General features: G+C 42.6%; 1 protein-coding gene across 1 annotated transcript in view; it reads left to right on the forward strand.

Moving 5' to 3' along the window:
* LOC134658201 (uncharacterized) overlaps positions 1-25,393 on the forward strand; it is a 73,320-nt gene that overhangs the window by 37,879 nt on the left and 10,048 nt on the right. The window contains exons 4-22 of the mRNA XM_063513809.1: positions 159-341; positions 1,852-2,019; positions 2,417-2,671; positions 2,734-2,800; positions 3,142-3,298; positions 4,336-4,494; positions 6,101-6,279; positions 7,025-7,117; positions 7,272-7,400; positions 7,893-7,998; positions 8,537-8,699; positions 10,141-10,349; positions 10,516-10,732; positions 10,827-10,990; positions 11,779-12,037; positions 19,738-19,919; positions 20,906-20,982; positions 21,067-21,274; positions 21,702-22,042. Of these exons, the coding sequence (XP_063369879.1) occupies positions 159-341; positions 1,852-2,019; positions 2,417-2,671; positions 2,734-2,800; positions 3,142-3,298; positions 4,336-4,494; positions 6,101-6,279; positions 7,025-7,117; positions 7,272-7,400; positions 7,893-7,998; positions 8,537-8,699; positions 10,141-10,349; positions 10,516-10,732; positions 10,827-10,990; positions 11,779-12,037; positions 19,738-19,919; positions 20,906-20,982; positions 21,067-21,274; positions 21,702-22,042 (3,316 nt within the window). The remainder of the gene's footprint in view (positions 1-158; positions 342-1,851; positions 2,020-2,416; positions 2,672-2,733; positions 2,801-3,141; positions 3,299-4,335; positions 4,495-6,100; positions 6,280-7,024; positions 7,118-7,271; positions 7,401-7,892; positions 7,999-8,536; positions 8,700-10,140; positions 10,350-10,515; positions 10,733-10,826; positions 10,991-11,778; positions 12,038-19,737; positions 19,920-20,905; positions 20,983-21,066; positions 21,275-21,701; positions 22,043-25,393) is intronic.

The following is a 25,393-nucleotide window of genomic DNA, read 5'->3' on the forward strand; positions in this document are numbered from 1 at the left end:
TTTTATAGTGTCCACCCAGCGGATGAATGCACATGCAGCGGAAATGATGATACACAGATATATATTTTCATTCACCCATTCATTCCATTCGTGCTCTTGTGACCGATCTGTATCCTTTACTTCCAGTGTATATTCTAATAACAAACATTACATTACAGACTCCATCTCCCTATCGTCTCCAGTGACTTGCGCGTCCCCCCGCGATGCCGAAGGCCCCCCCATGCCGAGCGGCGTGGCCTCGCTGCCTGAGGACCACAGGGCACAGCTACTGGGCAGGCCACAGCAGAGAACGAGGCGGAAGAAGGCGATGCTCATATATGTCTGTGCGGCGGATTCACAAGGTAAACTAGACCTCACTTAAGCTTAGAATACACTTAGAGTTAGACCAAGAAAAGTCTGCAGCGATTTTCATAGCCCACGCAGGGCAAGTATTATTTACACGTCATAAATTCATACAGGTTTGACGTTTAAAATGACACTTGCACTGCGTGGGCTATCAAAATCGCTGCAGACTTTTCTCGGTCTAACTCTACTAACATGGCATCACACGTCACGTCACTGAATCCGGAATGACAATTTTAGAATAAAATTGAGCCATAGCTTGCTCATAAATACACTGTATACGAAATACAGCCATTAGATATATAGATAGAATACTATTTATTGGCACATCCCATTAAAAATACAGTTTAAAGAAAAACAACTGATTAAAGAAAGAGGCAGACAACAGACGCTTTTATCGCTAAAGAGCAATCTCTTCCAGACAACCTTACCATTAGCTAGTTTGCATTAGTAACAGCGACATTTATGAGGGCATTTGAGCAACAAACTAAACATCACGCAAAAATCTTAAGTTGCCACTGCTCTTAGTGGAGGTTACTGTACGGATATGATGGTCTTTCTTGTCTACGTGACAGCGTGATAAAACGGTGTCCGTCACTTTCTTTCCCACGGTGTTAAACAGTGACAGTTATTTTATCACGTGGATAAAGATGGATAAAGCTATCCATAATAGGCTGGCTGGTATATAAAAGAATAAATATGAGAGTACGGCAAAATCAGAACGTATAATAATACTTCCTTAATTATAATCTTCGACGTCTTCTTCGTCGGCGATGGCGAGACGAGCTAGACTCCTTTTTAGGGTTCCGTAGCCAAATGGCAAAAAACGGAACCCTTATGGATTCGTCATGTCTGTCTGTCTGTCTGTCCGTCTGTCTGTCCGTCCGTATGTCACAGCCACTTTTTTTCGAAACTAATAAGAACTATACTGTTGAAACTTGGTAAGTAGATGTATTCTGTGAACCGCATTAAGATTTTCACACAAAAATAGAAAAAGAAATTTTGGGGGTTCCTCATACTTAGAACTGAAACTCTAAAAATTTTTTCATCAAACTCATACGTGTGGGGTATCTATGGATAGGTCTTCAAAAATGATATTGAGGTTTCTAATAAGTATCATTTTTTTCTAAACTGAATAGTTTGCGCGAGAGACACTTCCAAAGTGGTAAAATGTGTCCCCCCCCCCCCCCGTAAGTTCTAAAATAAGAGAATGATAAAACTAAAAAAAATATATGATGTACTTACCATGTAAACTTCCACCGAAAATTGGTTTGAACGAGATCTAGTAAGTAGTTTTTTTTTAATACGTTAAAATCTCCTCAATACGGAACCCTTCATGGGCGAGTCCGACTTGCACTTGGCCGCTTTTAAAGGAATGGCCAGAGACTGCACAGGATCGGGAAGACTGGAAAAAGTGGGGGGAGGCCTTTGCCCAGCAGTGGGATATTACAGGCTCCTAATAAATAAATAAAGATTATAATCTTTACTTAATTATAAACTATCCCACAGACTGCTGCGCGGAAAAAGGCGCGCTGCAATGCGGCGCAGCAGCCCGCTTACGCGTGCGCGCGCGCCGCCGCGGCTGGAGGATCCACGTGGCGGACCTGCACTGGCGGTCACCATTAGAACAACAGAGGGACCATCGCTTCCCCGTGCTGTGTATAGCTGAACTTGCACGTAAGTCTACTTCATACACAAAATTGAGGGACTGTTAGAAGCATAATTGAGGAAAACCATAATTTAAAATCTCCCGCTCGTTAGTCTGTCCAACATTCAATTGTCATCTTAAGCCTCTAAAGTGTCATTCTATGGAACTTCCAATCTGAGGTGGTTACTCAAGGAGTAAGTACGTCTGAATGTCTGTCAAGTTAAACCAGTTTGACAGCACTGGCTTCCCTCGAATACGGCTGGCTGAATGTGGCTGAACTTGCTAACTATATAAACAAAAGTCACTAGTAAATTGACTTTCAGAGACAATTTTAATACGGCGGTTTGTTTACAAAGTTAGCAAGTTCCATAGAATTACACTTTACAGATGGGCAGTATTTTTTTCTTATTATTATTTTGCTTCCAGGTCAGTCAGAGCTCGGAGCAGTAGTCCCAGTGTTGTTCCTCAACTCTGGTCTGGGCACGCCGCTCCTGCCTCACACGCTGGAGTGCGCCGACTTCAAGGCGGCGTTGGACGCTGCTCAAGACGAGACCGACAAGACGCTGCTCAACAAATGGTACAAACATACCTACTGCACTAGTGTTGTTCGACTTTGGTCTGGGCACGCCGCTCCGGCCTCACACGCTGGAGTGCGCCGACTTCAAGGCGGCGTTGGACGCCGCTCAGGATGAGGCCGACAAGACGCTGCTCAACAAATGGTACAAACATACCTACTGTACTAGTGTTGTTCGACTCTGGTCTGGGCACGCCGCTCCTGCCTCACACGCTGGGCGCCGACTTCAAGGCGAGGCCGACAAGACGATGATAAACAAATAGTAAAAATCGCTCTGTGAGATGTAGACTCTTACCCGAAACTAATCCATTTTGAAAAAAATCTAAAACTAAAATGACAACAAAACCTTTTGACTACCGAACCTATGCTTACAAACATTTAAAAATGTGACTTATAAAGATAAACAACCGGACAGACGGACAGCCGTTCAGATTATAGAAAAGCATTTTCCCCCAAGCTGATATTTAAAACTTTTGCACTCCTTTGTTGAATTATATTGACATCTCAAACCAATAAGTTCATTGAACTAAATCAATTTGATTATTCTAATCTTTAAACCTTTTTCTTATCAACACAGGTACAGCCTAGACGAGAGCAGGACGCCGCCATGCTACCGTCTCGTTCGCGGCGCGCCGGCGCGCTGGCGTCGCGAGATGGCGAAGGCACTTAACGTATTGGTCCGAACTCTGCCTCAGGAGGCGTGCGACGCGTACCTCACAACTGTAGTAGAACAGGTAAGTTACTACAACAACTTCATATGCATATACTTTATTTGTATTGATCATACATTGTCACAGGTGCATACATACAATATACCGCGATAGACCCGTCTATAAATGTGAGTTGGTACCATATACAGTAGAGACACGAGATGTTGTCCAAGGCATGCAGTGTTGGTTCAGACCTGAAGAGGCGTGTGTGTGACCTACCTTACAGGCAGTACCTAGAACAGGTACCATAGACAATTAGAAGGTACCATATACAAGTAGGTAGAGAGTAGAGACATCGCTAAATAGATAAGGTACTCAACGTGTTGGTTCTTCATGGCCTCTTCGGTCGTAGGAGTAAATACGTACCTACCTAAGCAGCTTTTTATCGACTTATCTGCACCTTAGATGCGTATCTCACGATTGTAGAAAAAAACAACGGGTTGCACTCCGGGAGTGCCGATAGAAGTGAAAACTCAATGACTAGCCCAAAATGTCTGCAGCGCTATGTATAATTGAATTGACCCATCCTCCTTTCTATTAAAAACCTTAGGTCCGAACTTGCTGGTCAGTGAGCTTGTTTAAAATTCGAAATTCAAATTTGTAGCGTTAATTGTTTAAAATTCGAATAGAAATTGTAAAGTTACCTTGCAGACCTCGCATCTAAATGTCATCTATTACAATTGCCAACAAACTTATATTTACACCTACTTTCCTCTTTAAGCAACCTTGTGTAGTTTCTAATAAGGATTAAAATAGATTTGCGCGTACGAAGTAACAGTACCTAATTTATCGTTGCGGCAAATTTGTAATTACAGTTGAAACGACCTTTCTTGCTTTGAGATAAGGTTGTTAATGGATTAAGGGGGTTGTAAAGAGGGTTGCCTTACCTTACGCCTTACGGTGTCTCGAGTTTAACAGTTTTTCCCCACCTCAAAACATGCCCAGCGCCGCTAAAAAAGTTTTCACTTCAAAAACTGTATCGTCTCTTTAAGGCGTTAGAATGCACTAGACACAGTTAAGTGTCATTTTCGCTCCAATATCAACTTATTAAATAATTCCAGGAAGTCCAGCACACGGTCCTGATGAGCGTGGAGGCGGCGCGGCGCTGCGTGTGGGTGTGCCGCGCCGGCGCCGCCGCCGCCGCGGAGCCCGACGCGCCCGACGCCGCGCACCACCAGGAGCTGACGCGCCGACTGCACAATCTACAGAAAGATTTAAAGGTATACGAAGGAGCACATAGTTTTTTTTTTTTTTTTTTATTAAGAAACAATCAGTCTTATACAACAGATAAGTAACAGATAGAGTAACATTCTTCTAGTAATAGACTTATAGTTTCCTATATGTAAACAAATATTATAATAAAAACTTATTACTACGTATAAATGACATGCATATGTACTAGTATGTGTGACGAGAAAAAGGCGACAATCACGTTTAATTATCAATTTATCACAAATGTAAAATTATAAACAGAAATGAGCAACAACAAAAACATGGCGCTAGTGCATGGAGGTAGACGGGTTAGGTAGGGCTGCACCGTCATTGAGACCGAATAATAAATAAACAGGCGGCCTAAGCTAAGGTGACGATCGCTTGCACTTCGCCATCGAATCGCTTGGTGGCTCTCTATTACTCTTCCTTATTAGTGCGACAGTGACAATTGTGTTTCGTTCGCTACGTAGTGTTAGCGATTGGCATGTTATCTACGGGGCCAGGTAAGAAACAACATCCTACCGGCTGCGCCATGTTTAGTATGAGGGTACAAGGAACGAGAGTCAAAGACGAAGACTGTTTTATTCCTTTGAGCACTAACCTGCCAAAACTCGACCTTCGGACTCACGTGGAGGTGCGGTCCCGGACGCTTCACACCTTCGGCCCTACGCAAAACTCTACCTTCGCAATTATGAAACTTGCGTTGCATTTCGGAAGTTACGGGAAGCGCGCATCTGTCGGTCGCCCGAGGCTCGATCCTACGGCATTTAGACATTTGCAGTATTATTCTGTTTTAAAATTAAAGGCACGTCGCCTCTCTCGGAGACTTCGGGCCTACTACCCTATGCGAAGCTCGGCCTTCGGCCTTCTCAATGATTGTCCACGATCTTTCCTGTTGTGGAATCTCCTCTAGCTGTCACTGTCGACGTCTTGCCACAAGATTCTAACAGATGGCGTTAGGGAGCTAGAACGCAATTCGGTAGAAACCTAATACATCGCGCTTACGGAGTTTCAAATGTCACTAACTAAGTATATTAGAGTCAGACCGAGAAAAGTCTGCAGCGATTTTGATAGCCCCCGCAGTGCAAGTGTCATTTTAAACGTCAAACTTTTATGAATTTATGACGTGTAGATAACACTTGTACTGAGTAGGCTATCAAAATCGCTGCAGACTTTTCTTGGTCTAACTGTATACTCCTTCTGACTAAAGACTATTGCATCGGTGTCCCTGAGCATTTTACACATTTTAAACCTATGATTTGACCACAATAGGGTATTAGGGTAGGGTAGGGTAAATTATTTTAAACCATGCATGAAATAAAACACCAAAAGATTAATAAAGAAACGTAGACAGCAGTTATTTTTAGACACAATTTGTATTTCAGAATAGAATAGAGAGCGTTTATTCGTGACAAAAAATGAAAGAAAAAAACAAGTAACACAACATCCTAATAGTCCTTTTAAAACCCGTATAAAACTATAAAGAGTAGGCAATTTGATTGTGACGTCACATGCTAGTGTTTCATATAAATTCCATACTAACAAAATCGTTTTGACAGTTCGAGAATAGAAACTGATTTGACTAGTAGTCAAATACCCTATTCTGTTTGGCAGCTTCATCTAAGCGAGCGCAACATTATACGGGCCTCGGTCCGCGGGCGCTCCGCCCCCGGCGGCGAGGACGAGTACACTGAAGGGGTGCGGTCCGCGCTCGGCGAGCGGCTCGACGCGCTGCTCGACACGCTGATCGGAGAGAGCGAGGCGCCTGCCGGCTGTAATGGAATACCCACCAGGTAAATTCATTGGCAGGTAGACTCTAGTAGTTTGTGTTACAAGGGATCAAAATGATATATTTCCGTCAAGGGCGTACATTTAATACTGAATGAAGCGAATGAGGAATAGAATCCTGAGCATAATGAGGGATTCAAGTGTTAACGCCCAAGACGAAATAATTTTGATACCGTGTGACACATACTGCTTTTCACAACAACTATGAGGAAAATAAAAAAATCTTAGTGTTGACACAATCTGATTCTTAAACAGATTATTTAAGCTAAAAAATAATGTAAAAATAAAGTAAAAAAAATTTAAAATAGTGTGCTAGAACAGAAAAGTGTTACTTTGATCCCTCCTAGCAGGGAGGAAAAGTGCCACTTGATCCCTCCTAGCAGGGAAGAAAAAGCTCTTTTCTATGACCCCCTTTCCTGCTACGTCATGCTACCATCATCCGATGTCCAGACCCCCCCCCCCCCCCCCCAATTTGAAATGACGTAATTTATGAATAGCCCCGTACTACCAATAAGGTGACATTACACAACACATGCAATTTATAGTTGGTCAAACTAAATTGTCAGTAAATAAGAACAAAAACAACTATATTCATCCTTTTCTTTTGGGTGCTAGTACTAGTATAAGACAAAGATAATATAATTCTCTCTGTCTATGTTTGAAATGAGACAGTCCTTTGACAACCTATATATTGTTGTGTAATCCGAAAAGGTTGTCTTTAGACTTTGAGAAATGTTTTTTTTCTTCCAGCTTGTTCGACGAGCTGAATGAACACCTCACATTCTGCCAAAAGTCTGCTCAGAGCACCTCCAACCGAGAGATCACCCTTAATGAACTTAAGACGTAAGTACATATTTCAACACTATAAAAAAAACATTTAAGTATTTCAGGAAAACCCATATGACAATTATGCTCTCGGATAATATTACGTTTCCTAATTCAGTATGTCAGTAAAACTATAATATGGTAATCTCTTTAACCATTAATATCGTTCCAGATACGTGACCGGCGACAGTCAAGTCCCACTGGCACTGATAGGGGGCGCTGGCTGCGGCAAAGCTACTTTAGTGGCACGAGCGGCAACATTGGCACCCGCTTGGCAAGAGGATCTCGCTGTTATTATCAGGTAAGTTGGTTACTGTACTCCACAAAACACACTAGGGTTAAGACAGACAAGACTACGTGTTCTAGAGAGTCAGGTCCCATTGATAGTATTTAGAACATCCTCACTTTTTATTGGGCGAGAGGGAGATAGAGCCCGCAAAAGCACTCTAAGGATAAGACAGACAAGACCACGTATTAAAGTCCCACTGGCATTGATAGGGGGCGCCGGCTGTGGAAATAACTTTAGTTTACGAAAGCGACTGCCATCTGACCTTTCAACCCTGAGGGTAAACTATATAGGCCTTATTAGGATTAGTCCGGTTTTCTCACAATGTTTTCCTTCACCGAAAAGCGACTGTTAATACCAAATGAATTCGTACATAAGTTCCAAAAAACTCATTGATACGAGCCGGGGTTTGAACACGCGCCCTCCGGATTGCAAGTCCAGCGCTTCTCCAACCAACCAGCCAGACAGCGTGAATAGTGCGTTAAATAAGCAGTTTGTCTGTTATAGATTCGTGGGCCTCACCCCGCAGTCGAGTAGCTCGCACCAGCTGCTCAAATCCATCGTGGACCAGTGTCACGTGCTGCACGCTGGGACCCCATATCGAGGCAGGAATGTAAGCGTGAAATGTTCTCCGTATTTTTTTCTGCACGTTTATTGCCAAAACTTCTTACAGTTTTTCAAAAATTCAAAATTATTTATTTTTAACACATGTTAACAGACATATAGGTGCCGAATCCTCCTTTTAAGTTAAACTTGTGTTATATGTAGTTCGTTTTTTTTGCATTAGAAAAAAGGTGTTCAATCTTGATGTGTCTTTTAATTGAAAAACTTGTTTTAAAAATAAGTCACGGCAAATATGTAACAATTATGAATCTAATACGATCATTTATATTCGTCTGCTTTCATAAGTATAAGCTATTGATTTTTAAAAAGCGGTTAAAAGTCAGTCCGTTGATTGTGCTTAGTGCAACTGGCCGTTATGTATGACTAGCGAGCTGCCCCGGCTTCGCACCCTTCCTCAAGAATCACTCTATTGACAGGTGGAAACCGCATGAAAATCCGTTTGTAGTTTTTTAGTTTATCGCAAACATACAAACGGACAGACACGGCGGGGGACTTTGTTTTATAAGTGATTATAAATGTGTGTACAGGACGTGGCATCGCTGTCAGCGGCGTTACCCAAACTCCTCGGCGCATTAGGGCGCGCCCGGCCGGCGTTACTGCTGGTGGTCGGGGCAGACGCGCTGCGCGGCGCGCGCTGGCTGCCCTCACGGTTGCCAGGCAACGTTAAGATGATTGTTACAGTCACCGAAGGTAATTCAAATTTTGATTGTTCATCTTCAATCAAAAGAAAAAAAAAATCAAAAGTTCAAATCAGTTTCCCTATGGGAGCGTAGGCTTTGATCCTACCGACTGCGCCATATAAAATATGTATTGTGACGGAAGAATAAATAACACTAAATCTTTATTCATCTACCCACAGTGGCTCTGTGAGCTGTAGACCTCGCGAGCATAGCTTATTGGAACCGTGCACGATGACAGCGCCACACAGCGGTTTGATCAATCAACAATACAAAGATTTTAATTTATTAAAAAAATACGAAGTTTAAGTGAAAAATAAAATACAAAAAGTTATTTCTTACTGGGGATCGAACCCAGACTTTCTGTTTGCAAACAAAAATAGCGATTGTTTACAAAACGCGCCATGATAGGTCTTAGCTAAGCTGACGAAATTCGGCTACTCATTCTCGAGTACAAACTAAATATCTAAATACCGCCTAAACCAGCAATACAATTTTTCTGCATTTTATGCCATTTACTATGTAAATATGTCTCAAAAAGAAAATACTCTTATGATATCGATACGACTATTTGTTTAGGCGCGAGGTATCACAACTCCTCCATTTTTGAAAATTTCCAAAAACGGGATCGACAAAAAAAAATTATTTACTCATAGAATCTGGTCACAAAATTTCACAAGAATCGGTTGAGAATTGTGACCTGTAGAGGAGAACATCCGGACATACAAAAGCAAAATGCCCGAGTCAAAACGTAGACCTTCGCTACGCTCCGGTCAATTAATTTCCGAAATGGTACTAAGGAAGTCACGCCACAATTATTTAATGTTTTTCATATAAATCTTTCCAAAATCGCCAACTTGTTGACTTTTTTTTTTAATTAACTGGCGGCTTAGCCAAGGTGACGATCGCTATCGCTTCGCCATCGAATCGCTTTGTGTCTCTATCAGTCTTCCATATTAGTGTGACAGTGACAGTTGCGTTTCGTTTGCTGCGGAGCGTTAGCGATTGGCATGTTGGCTACGGGGCCTGATTCTCTGAGGCGCTACCTTCACAGCAAACTGTCTCTTAGGATTGAGTAATTTACTAACGTATTTTCACACCACCTATTCGGATAAGAGCTTTTTCTTCCCTGCTAGGAGGGATCAAAGTGGCACTTTTCCTCCCTGTTAGGAGGGATCAAAGTAACACTTTTCTGTTGCATATACTATTTTTAATTTTTTTTGCACATTATTTTTTTAGCTTAAATAATCTGTTTAATCATCAGATTGTGTCAACACTAAGATTTTTTTATTTTCCTCATAGTTGATGTGAGAAGCAGTATGTGTCACACGGTATCAAGATTATTTCGTCTCGGGCGTTAACACTTGAATCCCTCATTACGCTCGGGATTCAATGTACGCTCTTGACGGAAATATATAATTTTGATCCCTTGTAACACAAACTATTGTTTTCAGAGACCGACGAGCCCTCAAGCTCAGCAATAATGGCGGTGTTATCCTCCGAAGACGGGCCTAAGGTGGTGCGCGCGCCGCCGGTCGGCGCCGACGAGGCGCGCGCCGTGCTGGCGGCGTGCGCGGCCGCCTACAGCAAGACGGGTGCGGCTTCACCGCCCGACGCGGCGGTGAAGGCTGTGCAGAAGTGCACCATACCGCTTTACGCTAAGGTACATATTCCATTATGGTGGTCCGCGCGCCGCCGGTCGGCGCCGTGCTGGCGGCGTGCGCGGCCGCCTACAGCAAGACTGGTGCGGCTTCACCGCTCGATGCGGCGGTGAAGGCTGTGCAGAAGTGCACCATACCGCTTTACGCTAAGGTACATATTCCATTAAGGTGGTCCGCGCGCCGCCGGTCGGCGCCGACGAGGCGCGCGCCGTGCTGGCGGCGTGCGCGGCCGCCTACAGCAAGACTGGTGCGGCTTCACCGCCCGACGCGGCGGTGAAGGCTGTCCAGAAGTGCACCATACCGCTTTACGCTAAGGTACATATTCCATTATGGTGGTCCGCGCGCCGCCGGTCGGCGCCGACGAGGCGCGCGTCGCGCTGGCGGCGTGCGCGGCCGCCTACAGCAAGACTGGTGCGGCTTCACCGCCAGATGCGGCGGTGAAGGCTGTGCAGAAGTGCACCATACCGCTTTACGCTAAGGTACATATTCCATTATGGTGGTCCGCGCGCCGCTGGTCGGCGCCGACGAGGCGCGCGTCGCGCTGGCGGCGTGCGCGGCCGCCTACAGCAAGACTGGTGCGGCTTCACCGCCAGATGCGGCGGTGAAGGCTGTGCAGAAGTGCACCATACCGCTTTACGCTAAGGTACATATTCCATTATGGTGGTCCGCGCGCCGCCGGTCGGCGCCGACGAGGCGCGCGCCGCGCTGGTGGCCTATAGCAAGACTGGTGCGGCTTCACCGCCCGACGCGGCGGTGAAGGCTGTGCAGAAGTGCACCATACCGCTTTACGCTAAGGTATTTACATCAAACGTAGCAGTTTGGCGAGAATATAAATGATTAGTATGTAAGTTGTAAACATGAATATATAATTTAAAAAAAACATATTCCATTGTTGACACTTGTAACTCTAACAGAAGCTGTCAAAAAGTGACATTTAGACCGTATTGCATAACAAACTACAACTAATATTACAAGCGGAACTCCTTTTTTAATTAGTGAAATTAGAAAAGGAGTTCCGCTTGTAATATTAGTTGTAGTTTGTTAATGCAACATGGCCTAGATGTCACTTTTTGACAGCTTCTGTTAGAAAGGGACTTCCACTTGTTACAAGTTACAAGCTTTTGAGAAACGAGCCCAAGGTCTCCCTTTAGGTCCTTTGCGGTGAATTGTTGTTGCTTAACTCCTTTTTAGGGTTCCGTGCCTCAAAAGGAAAAAACGGAACTCTTATAATCACTCGTGCGTCTGTCTGTCTGTCCGACCATTCCCGCCACTTTATCTCCAAACTAGTCAAAAATTAAAAAAAAAATACACAAAATAGTTATTTACCTATAGATGACAGGAAAACCTACTAGAAATGTGCAGTCAAGCGTGAGTCGGACTTAATGTACGCGAGTCCGACTCGCACTTAGCCGGTTTCTCTTTTTTCAACAGATCCTCGCCTGGCAAATTTCCCTCTCAGCCGAGACCTTTACAGAGCAGTCCGAGCCAGAAACAGCACCAGAACTGGTCATCTGCGAGGACCTGGAAGGTCAACTGACGCAGATCCTCATCACCACGGAGGCGGCGCTGGGCGCGGAGCGGGTTAAGACGTGTCTGGCGCTGCTGACGGCCGCGAGGAGGGGGTTGGATGATACGGAGATATTGGACATGCTGGCTCATGATGAGTTGTTTAGGAGCGAAGAGACATACTGTGAGTGACTCTTTTATTCAATTCTTTTACTGTATCTTGAACCTAACTACAGCTTGCTACAAACCGTTCATGTTAAGGGGCTTCCCCACTGTAGCGTTAATTTATTTCTTAGTAAAATAAATAAATAATAGTCATGGCAACCGATAAGTATCGATGTCGATATTATCGACTTTTCCAGTCCCGCGGGCTACTTGTTTACGCGATAGCCGGCGCCATGTTATAACGGTCCGCCGCAGCCGGGCATTGGAGATCTGACTGCAGCGCTGGACGCATGTCCCTTGTGCGAGCGTTAACGGCCGCGCCTTGTCTCGCGATGTCGTAACTCGTAATTAATAATATAATAGGGAACAAGTGCTCTTCCACTGCTGTGCCACTAAGTTCCGAATAAAATAAAGTGCATCTGTTTTTCCCCCGCTTTGGGGTCTACCCTACGGGCTACTTGGTCGTTCAATCTCCGCGCCGGGGCTCTTCTCGCTGCCCCGCGCTAGCCGCCGGGTTACCACTACGCCAGGAACGCCAGGACAGTAACGCCCAGCTACACACCGATCCAAGTGCCGCCACCACAGTAGGCCAACGACCCACGTATTTAAGCCCGATTAAACCACAGTTCATTTTGTAGCCTAGGCCTTATTGCTCATCTCTGCCCTAGATACCTAACGCTACAAGTGGCGCCTTCAACCTGGTATCAAGGTGGTTTCCGTGGTATTTTGGATCGTTGAGTAGTTTGTTTTGTGTGCGTGTTGTTTGTGAAGTCTTGTTTTTACTTTATTTGTGCTTAACAACTTGGGTCTAGAGAGTGGACACGGTACTTATCGATATCGATAAAACCGAAGATTTGTAACGACACTCTAGACACGAGTTGTTCTATTATTTTGGCCTTTCTGTAGTTAGCCTTTCTTTTAAATTACCTTCCATTTTCATTTTTCTTACTTCTCTTATCTTTCGGTTCTTTACAACTTACTTGCTATTTCTTTTCTATCATACCTTTTAACAATAAAAACAAGTCACTACTTTCACTTTCACTATCCTTTGTAACAGAGCGGAGTAGTTTAGAATAACCTTGTTTTTTTTTAAGTGTGCAAATTTACCCAAACATTGTGAGAAATAACTTTACAATCATGGCATCGGAAATAAAGTTCATGTCACTGCAAAAGACAGAGCTCGCGTATGAAGTGGAGATTAGAGGGGAAACTGCGGCTGATAATGTGTTAGATTTACGTAAGCAAATTACAAAACTTGTGCGGCTTTATCCATCTGAGGATATTTTGGTGTCGCCGTTTGATCCAATGGTAGACACAACGGCAGTGGAGGAAAGCTTGTCTAAGATTGCTAAAAATATCAAATCACTAAACGATAATTTTGATAAAAATCTTTTAGCTCGAACAAAAAATACCATGAATCACATTTTCCACCGCTTAAACCGGATTGATTGCTCACTACAGCCGGACGCTTTATCCGCGTGCAATGAATGCCTTAAACTGTACCAAACGTACAAATCAGCTTTAAACAAGTTTGATACAGTTGCTTCGAGTTCAGGTTCTGACGATGTTCCGGGTCATATTACTGTAAATTGCGAACGTGCATTGACCTCTGAGCTGTCAAAGCTTAAATTTAATGGGAAGACGTGTGTACGTTCCTTTATCCGTAGTGCGTCTGATTTTATTAAAGCCAGGTCGCTATCGTCTAGCAAAATCTTATCTTTCGCAACCGAGATATTCACCGATGATGCTTTACATTGGTTTCGCAGTATAAGAGATAATGTTGATTCATGGGAGGACGTCTGTGTTAGGCTTAAGGAGGCTTTCAGCACTCCGAATTACGACTATCGTTTTCGTGACGAAATAAAGGCACGTACACAGGGCCCGCGAGAAAATATTACAATCTACCTTTCGATTATGTCAGGCATGTTTTCACAACTGGACAAACCTCTACCGGAAGAGGAAAAATTACAAATATTGCTACATAATATACGTCCTTGCTATGCCAACGTGCTCACTTCTTGCCCGGAAATCAAAAACGTGGAAGAATTGCAGACCGTATGTAAGAACTACGAGAATGTTCAATCACGTATGGCGCAATATCGGGAACCTCCCAAAGCAACGTCTGAGACCCTAGCCCCGGACTTTGCTTATTCTCATGCCTCTTCTTCTATAAATACTACAAATAAACCATATTTACAGAGACAAACCTACCCAAAAAAATATGATTTTAAGCCACGCTTCGCTACCTATGCAAATAAGCCGAATACCGCGAATAATATTCCTGTCAATGCAGTTTCCGCTGCTACACCTGTTTATGCTATTAATGTCAAGCCGACGTTTTGTCCGCGCTGCCGTGTTGACACACACTCGTTGAGGAACTGCACCGCAGAACGTGTCATTGTCTGCTTTCGTTGTGGTCATCCAGGGGTTAAGTTTCATGACTGCCCAGACTGTCAGAAACATTTGTCGTCCACTACACAAGAACAAAAAAACGCTTAGAGCAGAATTGTAGTTACTCCGATGTTAGTGACTGGAAGGACTGGTTGAAATTTATAAAGAACTTCTTTCGTGTCTATAAAGTAACTTCAATTCTGCAATCAAAATCAATGAATCACGATGACCGAGTTTTTGTTGATGTTAATATACAAGGAAAAAAAACCTCGGGACTTCTGGATTCCGGTGCCGCTGTAACGGTAATTGGTAACGGTTTTCACAAGGATCCTATCTTTTCACAATATACTATACATAATGATGACAACACTAACATGGAAGCAGCGGGCGGGGACAGATTACCGAGTATTGGTTATATAAATCTACCTGTAGCCTTCGAAGGACAGAATCATATCCTTAAAGCATACGTCGTTCCAGTGATAACAACGCATTTTATCTTGGGTTTAGATTTTTGGCGGAAATTCAACTTGTGTCCTAAATACATTGCCTCATTGAATATAGATGAAACTTCCGATTCCGATCGGATTAACCCAAAAGAGGCAAATCACATTACACCTTATCAAAATCTAGATTCCAATCAGCGCTCGGTTGTCGATGATATAATTAAGAAATTTAAGGCTATATCTTATGAGGAAAAGGGATTAGGTCGAACCTCGATGATTCAACATAACATAAATACAGGTAATGCATCCCCTATCAGACAGCGTTACTACCGTATGTCACCGGAAAAGAGTAGAATTATTAATGAACAGGTGGACGAAATGCTACAACTAGATGTGATAGAACCCTGTGAAAGTTCGTGGTCGTCCCCTGTACTAGTAGTTAACAAAAAAAATGGAAAACCAAGGTTTTGTCTAGATAGCCGGAAACTGAATTCAGTAACAGTTAAAGACGCGTACAGTCTTCCGTATATGGCAGAGATCTTAGACAATCTTAGAGATGCGAAATACTTAACGAGCATTGATTTGTCTAAAAGCTTCTGGCAAATTCCTATAGCTGCGGAAGACCGTTGCAAAACTGCTTTTTTTGTACCTAATCGGGGAACCTTTTGTTTTAAAACAATGGCTTTCGGCCTCACTAATGCTCCTGCTACTCAGCAGCGGCTGGTCGATAAGTTATTTGGTCCGGAATTTGAGCTCAGAGTCTTCTGTTACTTAGACGACATTATTTGCGTAAGTAACAGTTTTGAAAGCCATGTTTCTTTATTGTCACGTGTTTTAGAAAAGCTTCAACAGGCTAACCTGACTATTAATTTTGAGAAGACTCAGTTTTTTAGGGAAAGTTTGAAATATCTCGGGTACGTAGTCGACTCCGAGGGGCTACGCACAGATCCTGGGAAAGTGGAGGCAATTCGAAATTATCCTACACCAACTACAAAGAAGGATATAAAGAGCTTTTTGGGTACCGCTTCTTGGTATCGTCGATTTGTGCCGAACTTCAGTACCATCGCTGGTCCATTAAATAGCTTAACCTCAGGTAAAAAAGGTGGTCCTCCCTTTCTTTGGACTAAAGAAGCTAACGATGCTTTCGAGGAGCTTAAGAACAAACTTACTTCTTGCCCAGTCTTGGCATGCCCACATTACGATCTTCCGTTCTCGGTCCATTCTGACGCGAGTAATTACGGCATCGGTGCTATGCTGTGTCAAACGATTAACGGCCAAGAACACCCCATAGCATACATGAGTAAGTCCTTAACGGGTGCAGAGCGTAACTATAGCATTACCGAGAGGGAAACCTTGGCCGTCCTAGTCGCTTTGGAGCACTGGCGTTGCTATTTGGACAACGGTCAGACGTTTACGGTGTACACGGACCATGCTGCCTTAAAATGGTTTCTTTCACTCAACAACCCAACCGGTAGGTTGGCTCGTTGGGGCATACGATTGTCTACCTTTAACTTTAACATAAAACACCGTCGGGGCGTGGATAATATTATACCTGACGCCCTTTCTCGCGCTCTGCCCATAGCTTCCATTACAACTACCAATTCTATCTCGCGTACGGCTGATCCGTGGTACATAAATAAATATAATACTTGTCGCACGTCTCCCTCCAGTCTTCCTAACTTCACTATCAACAACAATGTTCTTTACAGACTTTCTAAAAATAAGTGTACACTAACGTCGGAGTTTGCGTGGAAAGAAGTGGTTCCTCGCGAGTTACGTGAGCAAATTATCATAGATAACCATGCTACTCCAACTGCTGGTCACTTGGGCATCCATAAAACTTATCACCGTTTGGCTCTGCGGTATTTCTGGCCGGGTATGCATTCTGATGTAGTTAGGATTGTTTCTAGCTGTTCTGTTTGCCTGGCACATAAACTACCGAACCATACTACGTTAGGGGTCATGGGCAGACCTAAACAATGCTCGCGACCCTTTCAAATGATATCAATTGATTTTATTGGTCCTCTCCCTTCAAGTAGGAAACAGAACACATTTCTACTCGTAATAGTGTGCTGTTTTACGAAATATTGCGTCGCGTTTCCACTACGACGAGCGAATGCGGAGGCAGTAATCAAACATCTAGAGGACTCAGTATTTCTCGTTCATGGAGTTCCGCAGACGATATTCTTAGATAACGGGAGTCAGTTTATAAGTAAAAACTTAGACTCATTTTTTAAGAAGTACAAAGTACCCAACGTTTTCTTTACCCCTCGTTATACTCCTCAAGTAAATACCGTCGAGCGTCATAATCGGACCCTTATTACGTGTATTTCTACTTTCATAGAAAACGATCATAGGACTTGGGACGTTAATCTACCAAAAATAACTTTTGCTATTAATAATTCAAGAAGCGAAGTAACTAATTACACGCCATCTTTCCTTGTATACGCGCGAGAATTGGTAACTTGCGGCTCGCACTACGTAGATAACGATCTGCCCAACGAGATCATTTTTCTACCACGCAGTATCTATGCCGAAAATATTGGTCACATGGCAAATATATTTGATGAGGTCCAAACTCGTCTTTGGCAAGCTCATGCTAAAAATACCTCCCGCTACAACCTAAGACGTCTACCTACTGAATTCAACGTCAATGACATAGTTTGGAGAAAAACCTACTACCAAAGCGACAAAGACCAGTATTTCAGTAAGAAGTTGGCACCAAAATTCATAGAATGCAGAATTATACATAAGAGGTCCCCTTTAGTCTATGACTTACAAGATATGTCCGGCAAAGATTTGGGTACTTGGCATATTAAGGACCTTAAACTAGTAAGGCGCTCAAGATAATGCGAATTCGTCTTAGTTTAGCCAGTTGAATTTAAAACGAATTTACATTTAAAATATAGTTAAGTTAATCGGATTTTTTTTTACGTTTAGTTAGGTGAGCAAAAATCCTTCCCAAGGGAGCGGGGTAACTGTAGCGTTAATTTATTTCTTAGTAAAATAAATAAATAATAGTCATGGCAACCGATAAGTATCGATGTCGATATTATCGACTTTTCCAGTCCCGCGGGCTACTTGTTTACGCGATAGCCGGCGCCATGTTATAACGGTCCGCCGCAGCCGGGCATTGGAGATCTGACTGCAGCGCTGGACGCATGTCCCTTGTGCGAGCGTTAACGGCCGCGCCTTGTCTCGCGATGTCGTAACTCGTAATTAATAATATAATAGGGAACAAGTGCTCTTCCACTGCTGTGCCACTAAGTTCCGAATAAAATAAAGTGCATCTGTTTTTCCCCCGCTTTGGGGTCTACCCTACGGGCTACTTGGTCGTTCAATCTCCGCGCCGGGGCTCTTCTCGCTGCCCCGCGCTAGCCGCCGGGTTACCACTACGCCAGGAACGCCAGGACAGTAACGCCCAGCTACACACCGATCCAAGTGCCGCCACCACAGTAGGCCAACGACCCACGTATTTAAGCCCGATTAAACCACAGTTCATTTTGTAGCCTAGGCCTTATTGCTCATCTCTGCCCTAGATACCTAACGCTACACCACGCCAATGACCTTCGATCTGAATCCCTTAGTCTTACACTTAGTGTAAGGCCTGAGTGGACGCTCGAGTTGGGCGTGCAGCGGGGCGGGGCGTGCGGCGTGCATGTTAAACAAATGCAAGCGTATAGGAGCGGCCTTAGTGCACGCTGCTCACATCACGCGTGAGCCCACAGCCACGCTGCACGCCCCGCCGAAGCCGAACGCTCTGCTCCGAGCGTCCACTCAGCCTCTCAAGCCAGGCCTAAGCCTGGCATTAGAAAACTAAGTGTAAGGCCTGAGCCTTACTAATGTTTTTTGTAGCTTAACATAATTATAGTATCCCATACTCAAAGTTTACTTCAAAGTTCATAGTCTTCGAGATATTTGACAAAAAACTGGTTTTTGGCCAAAAAACTGGTTTTCTGGCCATAACTTTGGTGTTAATTAGTTTAAATATAAATCCTCGACACGTTTTTTGAGACGTCAAAGACGAATCCATATATATAGATTTCGTATATCTAAGATCCTTCACAGCAAACTAGATGTTCATGTAGAGCTTCGCGAAAAAAGTGTTTTTTCAGACCATGTTTAAAAAAATCATAATAAAATAGGCTCTCATTTTTTCAAAATCCGGTCGACAAAAATGGAGATAAAAGATTGAAGAACTGATAGCCGCTTGATTTATAATTCTATCTGTGCAAAAGTAGGAGGTAAGTACGATTCAAAACTTGTCAAAAATTTATGATAACCGCAGGTAGCCCCTTAAGTATAAAGGTCCCAGTACACAATGGGCCATCGCCGGCCACTCTAAGGGACGCATTTATGCGTTAAGAGGGAGCAAGTGATATTGCTATCTCATTCTACCGCATGGCTGCGTCCCTTGGAGTGGCCGGCGATGGCCCACTGTGTACTGGGGCCTTTGTAGTAGTAGTACGGGCGATTTTCCGCAACTCGACGTCCTGCGCCTATTTTGCGTGATAGGGGCTAGTCCTGCCAGCCCAGCTCCTCGAGGAATCCTATCAAACCTTTGATGTTGAGTAGGACTTCGGGGAGATCTCTCGGGGATCCGAGATGTTTTGCCCTGTATGGGGCCACTACGCTGCATTCCAACACCACGTGAGAGGCTGTTTCTTCCTTCTCCATGCATCCACGGCATAGGGGACTGTCTGTGACACCTGTTATAAAAAGATGTTTGTTAAAAAGTCCATGACCTGTTATGACACTGGTTACCATACTCAGACGAACTTTTCCTAGTTGAAGGAGTGCCCTTGTGAGCTTACCGTTGATGCTAGGCATGGCTTGTTTGGCCTGTCTGCATACTGGGGCCTTAATACCTATAACTATTCCACAGTGCCCTGGGCGCCCGCGTCCCTATTCTGGCCGCAGCTGGCGGCGCTGCTGTCGCCGTGGCTGCGCTGGGACGCGCGCGGCGCGGCGCGGTGGCGCGACGCCGCGCTCGCCGGCGCGGCGCGCGACCGCTACCTGCAGGACTGCGAGGACCAAGTACGGAAAACTTTGGTGGACTATTACGAGGTATGTACATAATACCGTCCCGCTTCGTGAATCTTATTTAACCCCCCTTCCGAGGTTTTCCCGAGGGTCTACAGTATGGGGTTCTCCAAAAAAGGAGTGTACAGGTTTTTAAGTTTTTATTTAATTATACAATTTTTGTGGGTATTTTTAAGATATGGTCAGGTATATCACATTTAAAAATTTGTCCCTGTTCACCCCAGCCATCCCTATTCACAGTCACCCTAGTTGACGGTATAGTTCAGTTAATGTTGTAATAGATTTTCGTTCAATATTGCCTATCACGTGCCTGGAGTACTCTGGGTTTGCGTAGATCATTAGTCATAACGTACGCTCACACTATTCCACCTTTTATTAGGTACTATTATTTGAAACCAGCCGTGTCCCATTGCTGGGCAAAGGCCTCCCCCAATTTTTCTAATACTCTGTCCGGTGCTGTGTCTAACCACTCCCATCTACCAGCACATTATAAATTGATTTTTAGGTATATATGTTTGTGTGTATGTGTGCTACGGAAAATGGCGTCGTAGCGCAGTAGCAGCCTACCGCGGTATTCGGAAAACAAGATCCGTTCTAGAGAAGAGAACGATACGTTATGTACTAGATACCTGGTAGTTTAGATTTCAACTAGATATCTTTTGAAGCTCAATTCGGGCAACCAATGACACTTTTACGTTAAAGTATCGTAGTAAGATCGTTTCAAAATCGTTTTGAGATCTCTTAAAATACATAACGAGACGTTTTAGACATCGTGGAAATCGTTCGGAATATCTCCAGAATCGCGGAAATGTCAAATTTGACAGGCTAGATCTTAAAAATATCGTTGTCGTATCTTGGTGTTGTCTAATAGATATTTAATAGATATCTCGTTCAAAATCCGAATCGGGCCGATAGAGTTGACTAGATGCTCGGGAGACGCTAGTGTGGGGTGGACTTTAGTTATGTATAACATTGCTTTGCCTCACTAAACTATCAATGTTTTGTTACAGGGTGTCTGGTTCACGGAGAACGACCCGAAGATGGCAGGCCGGCTTATATCGCAAGAAAACAAGTTCTCAGAGGAATGGTAAGACTTACTGCATAATTATTACATTAACAACTTTTTTAAACGCTTTAGAATGGTATTTCATCTGTTCAATATCTATTTTAGCTACAACACTCGGAAACTGGACGAGCTACCGTTCCAACACTACCACTTATCCAAAAACAACCCAGAATCATTCGCCACGAGACCATATTTCACGGAACTCAGCTGGGTTCACGACAAGCTAGCGGCTACCGACTGCGGGCATTTTCTGGAAGACATCGCTTTAGTGCACTTAGACCCCCTGCCTGAACATATTGAGATACTTAAAGAGGTAAGTGCCGTAAACCACTCAATCGTCCGATCAATAGGATAGGCCTGCTAATACTAATAACTTTATTTTACTTCAAACACAATCTTGTATTGTTGATGAATAAATATTATATGATATGATATGACATTTTTTTATACTGTTACCCCTATGACCTACCTATTAGGGAAACTGATTTTATCCGCAATCTAAAGTTATTTCAAGCAATCTTACCTACCAGTAATTTTTTTTTTAATCTAGAAACTAATTGTATTACTGTCAAGAACTGATGAAATTGTTTGATTCACTCATATTAATGTAAAAATTTGATTGGCAAGGCAAGACATGGAGCCTGAAGCTTGACTCTCGCCAGGAATTCTGGGCGATAAATGTGTCTTCAATCCCTTCGGCCCATTGTGATCTAATAACTAAAATCCAAACATTATTTCAGGTTTTCGAGCACCATTCCTACGCACTAGACTACGACCACAGACAATTCTACGGCCTCCTCCGAACCACCATGGAGAAACGCCAACGGGAAGGCGTCGAGATCAAATCCAAAATAGCCCACTCATGGGTCGAAGAAATCTGGGAACCGCCTATACCTACCTTCTTTCCTGCGAATGAGGAGTTCTGGAAGATCGTTGAAACGAAGGAGAAGAGAGATTTGACGATGGTGGCTGGGTTTGATAGTAAGACGTACGATCTGATTGTGAGGTTCGACACGAGAGGGAAGTTTGTGGCGACGGTTTCGACGGAACGGGAGGAGATTTGCGTTTGGGATGTCGTGCAGTAAGTATTGTTATTAGGGTTCCGTAGCCAAATGGCAAAAAACGGAACCCTTATAGATTCGTCATGTCTGTCTGTCTGTCCGTCTGTCTGTCCGTCCGTATGTCACAGCCACTTTTCTCCGAAACTATAAGAACTATACTGTTGAAACTTGGTAAGTAGATGTATTCTGTGAACCGCATTAAGATTTTCACACAAAAATAGAAAAAAAAAACAATAAATTTTTGGGGTTCCCCATACTTCGAACTGAAACTCAAAATTTTTTTTTCATCAAACCCATACGTGTGGGGTATCTATGGATAGGTCTTCAAAAATGATATTGAGGTTTCTAATATCATTTTTTTCTAAACTGAATAGTTTGCGCGAGAGACACTTCCAAAGTGGTAAAATGTGTGTCCCCCCCCCTGTAACTTCTAAAATAAGAGAATGATAAAACTAAAAAAAAATATATGATGTACATTACCATGTAAACTTCCACCGAAAATTGGTTTGAACGAGATCTAGTAAGTAGTTTTTTTTTATACGTCATAAATCGCCTAAATACGGAACCCTTCATGGGCGAGTCCGACTCGCACTTGGCCGCTTTTTTTTTTTACTTTTACCAATAATTGTCCTTAATTTTTGGTGCGGCTCGCTAAAATCTAAAATAAATGCACGAGTTCGCTCGGAAACCTAATCTTTAAAGTGGAATGTATATTCCATTCCACGACTCTTCTCTTTCCGAACAGACTCTAATAGATATTAATGAAACATCAGCATACAACCGGATTACAACGATTTGTATTGAAATCCTTCGAGAGCGGATGTTCCCCTGTGAATAAATTTGATACGGCATTACACAAAAAGGTCTATTTTGTCGGGGATGTAATGCGTACCTATACATGGCTGCTACCTCAATAACCAGAAGAAATTTGTAAAGGAATTTAATGCCGAAATTTGGCGTGATAAAGTGAGTAAACGTTATCACGCCAAATATTGGCTTCGTAGCTTTAAAAAACCGGCCAAGTGCGAGCCGGACTCGCGTTCCAAGGGTTCCACATTAAGTCCGACTCACGCTTGACTGCACATTTCTATTCTGTCATCTATAGGTAAAAAACTATCTTGTGAATATTTTTATAAATATTGACCATGTACTGGGCCCCTATTCGACATGTGCAACTGTCAAATTTCGCGTCATTTGAAATTCAACTGTTGAAGTTCATTTGAAGTTCATCAAGTGCTGAAGTTCATTTGGTACAAACAATAATTTAACAAAAAACAACTTTGTTTTATTATTACTTTAAGGTTTATAATGGTTTGGTTTGGTTGTCACCTAACTGTGGATTGCTAATGTCAAATTTTGACAAGTAATGATTCCAAATGTAGACTTTTTTCTCTATGACCTTCGGCTCCATCTTGGAGTTTTTGACGTGCGAAAGGGTAATTTATAGCAAAGAGTAAAGCTTTTTTTTTCAGTACGTAAGTTTACATGAATTAATGACATCTTGTGAGCGATAGACTAACGAATGCGCTGTAGGCGATGCGGCGGCGAGTAGTGGAACTTACGTGACAATTTCCATCAATCAAAAAGGGACTACATTGCTGATGGTCGATAAAGGCTATTAATAATTGAATTTTAACAGCAAGAATGCCTTATTGACAAGCGATCTTTTTGTTGAACCCATACCTACACGTCAAATAATGCTTGCTCCACACATTCTCCTATAAACGCTCAAAATTGTAAAAAAATGAAACAATTTACTCATCACCTCTCTCAACTCAAGCTGCCTATTTCTAAACCACGTTAATAAACCACAAGTTGTACCTTAACACAGACACAGAAACAGAAAAGTCCGTATTTTATTACTAAGTGGAACATGAATAGCTTGTATTACTTTTTTGGCATAAAAATAATCTAAATTAGTCAAAATATTTTGACTAAATATTGCGCTACTGCTACCTACTATATAGGTAGGTAAGGTAGTAACCTTAGTAACTTGGTAACTTTGTCAGTCACCAACTATTTTGATGCTACCTACAAAGAGCATCAAAATAGTTGGTGACTGACAGGTCAGGCTCCGGTCTTGGTAAGTAATATAGTCAAATACAGTAGGTCATAAGACCTAACATTACTACCAAGACCTAAAAGTACCTATTGTTTAATATGTATCTACTCAGAGATGATTTTTAATTAAAGGAGATTAAATACATATATGTTATTCAACTACAAATAAAAAAAATTGATCTATTTCAGTTTACACATTTTTTTTCGTTTAATTTTAATAAAACAATAAAGTTTTTAAGCATTCAACTTTATTTAATTTTCTTCACTTTATTATTTTCTGATATTTAGGTAGGTATGGTGTTTCAGGTTGGTAACAGGAAATAAGAAAACCACATCTCTCCAAAAACTCTGCTGGTGATTCACATCTGTAAGTTTAAATATGAAACATGATAAAAACACTTAAATTAAAAACTTAATGTCTGGGAGACCGAGTTTTGCTCTGGAAACATATAATAACCCAAAAATGCGCGTTTTCCCAGAGATAAAACCTAGCTAGATCGATTTTGCGCCCCCGTAAACCTCCATATAGCAAATTTCATCTAAATCCGTTTAGAGCCGTTCCCGAGATCCCCGAAATATATTATACATATAAATAAATAAATAAATATACAAGAATTGCTCGTTTAAAGGTATTAAAAACTTATAAATAAATGATTAGCTCTAAATCCTGGTAGTGAGTGTAGTGACCTACCAAGTGCGGTAGGGTGCCCTTCTCAGGCTGGCCGCTTGCCCCGCTGGATAAGAATGCTGATCCGCATCATCAAAAGCATACAGATATAAAGCGCTTTGACAGCTCCTCATAGAGGCAACGCGCGCTAGGCCGCACGCCATAAATCTAAGCTAAAGTCTTAAATTCGAGATCATGAACATGAAATATTGTTCGCTATAATATTAAAATCATAGGTATTAGACCTATGATTTTACTATTATAGCGAAAAGTTAGCAGGAGACGGCCGTGCCGTGGTCGTGATAGGTACAGCATGCGTGGACCAGACAAGCAAACCCTGAATTATGTCCCTACCTATTTTACTATACCTTTGTTCACCATTATGTTCACCTATGTATATTTACTCTTCTTTCCAAGATAATCATCTTTTTCAAGATGTAACCCGTATAATCGGGCTGTATAATTGCCTCAATTTTTTTTACACAAAGTTGTATGTAATCTTAATTCGATAATTAATGATGTTTTACATATTTATCATATACTATTTTGCAAATTTTTCTTGGATATTTGTACGTTGTTTATTTCGATTGACGATTACTATGACAGCGTTTTTTTTTTTCTTTTTTGGCATTTACTACAGTAG

This window comes from Cydia amplana, chromosome 21, assembly GCF_948474715.1.
Source record: "Cydia amplana chromosome 21, ilCydAmpl1.1, whole genome shotgun sequence".
Lineage (NCBI taxonomy): Eukaryota > Metazoa > Arthropoda > Insecta > Lepidoptera > Tortricidae > Cydia > Cydia amplana.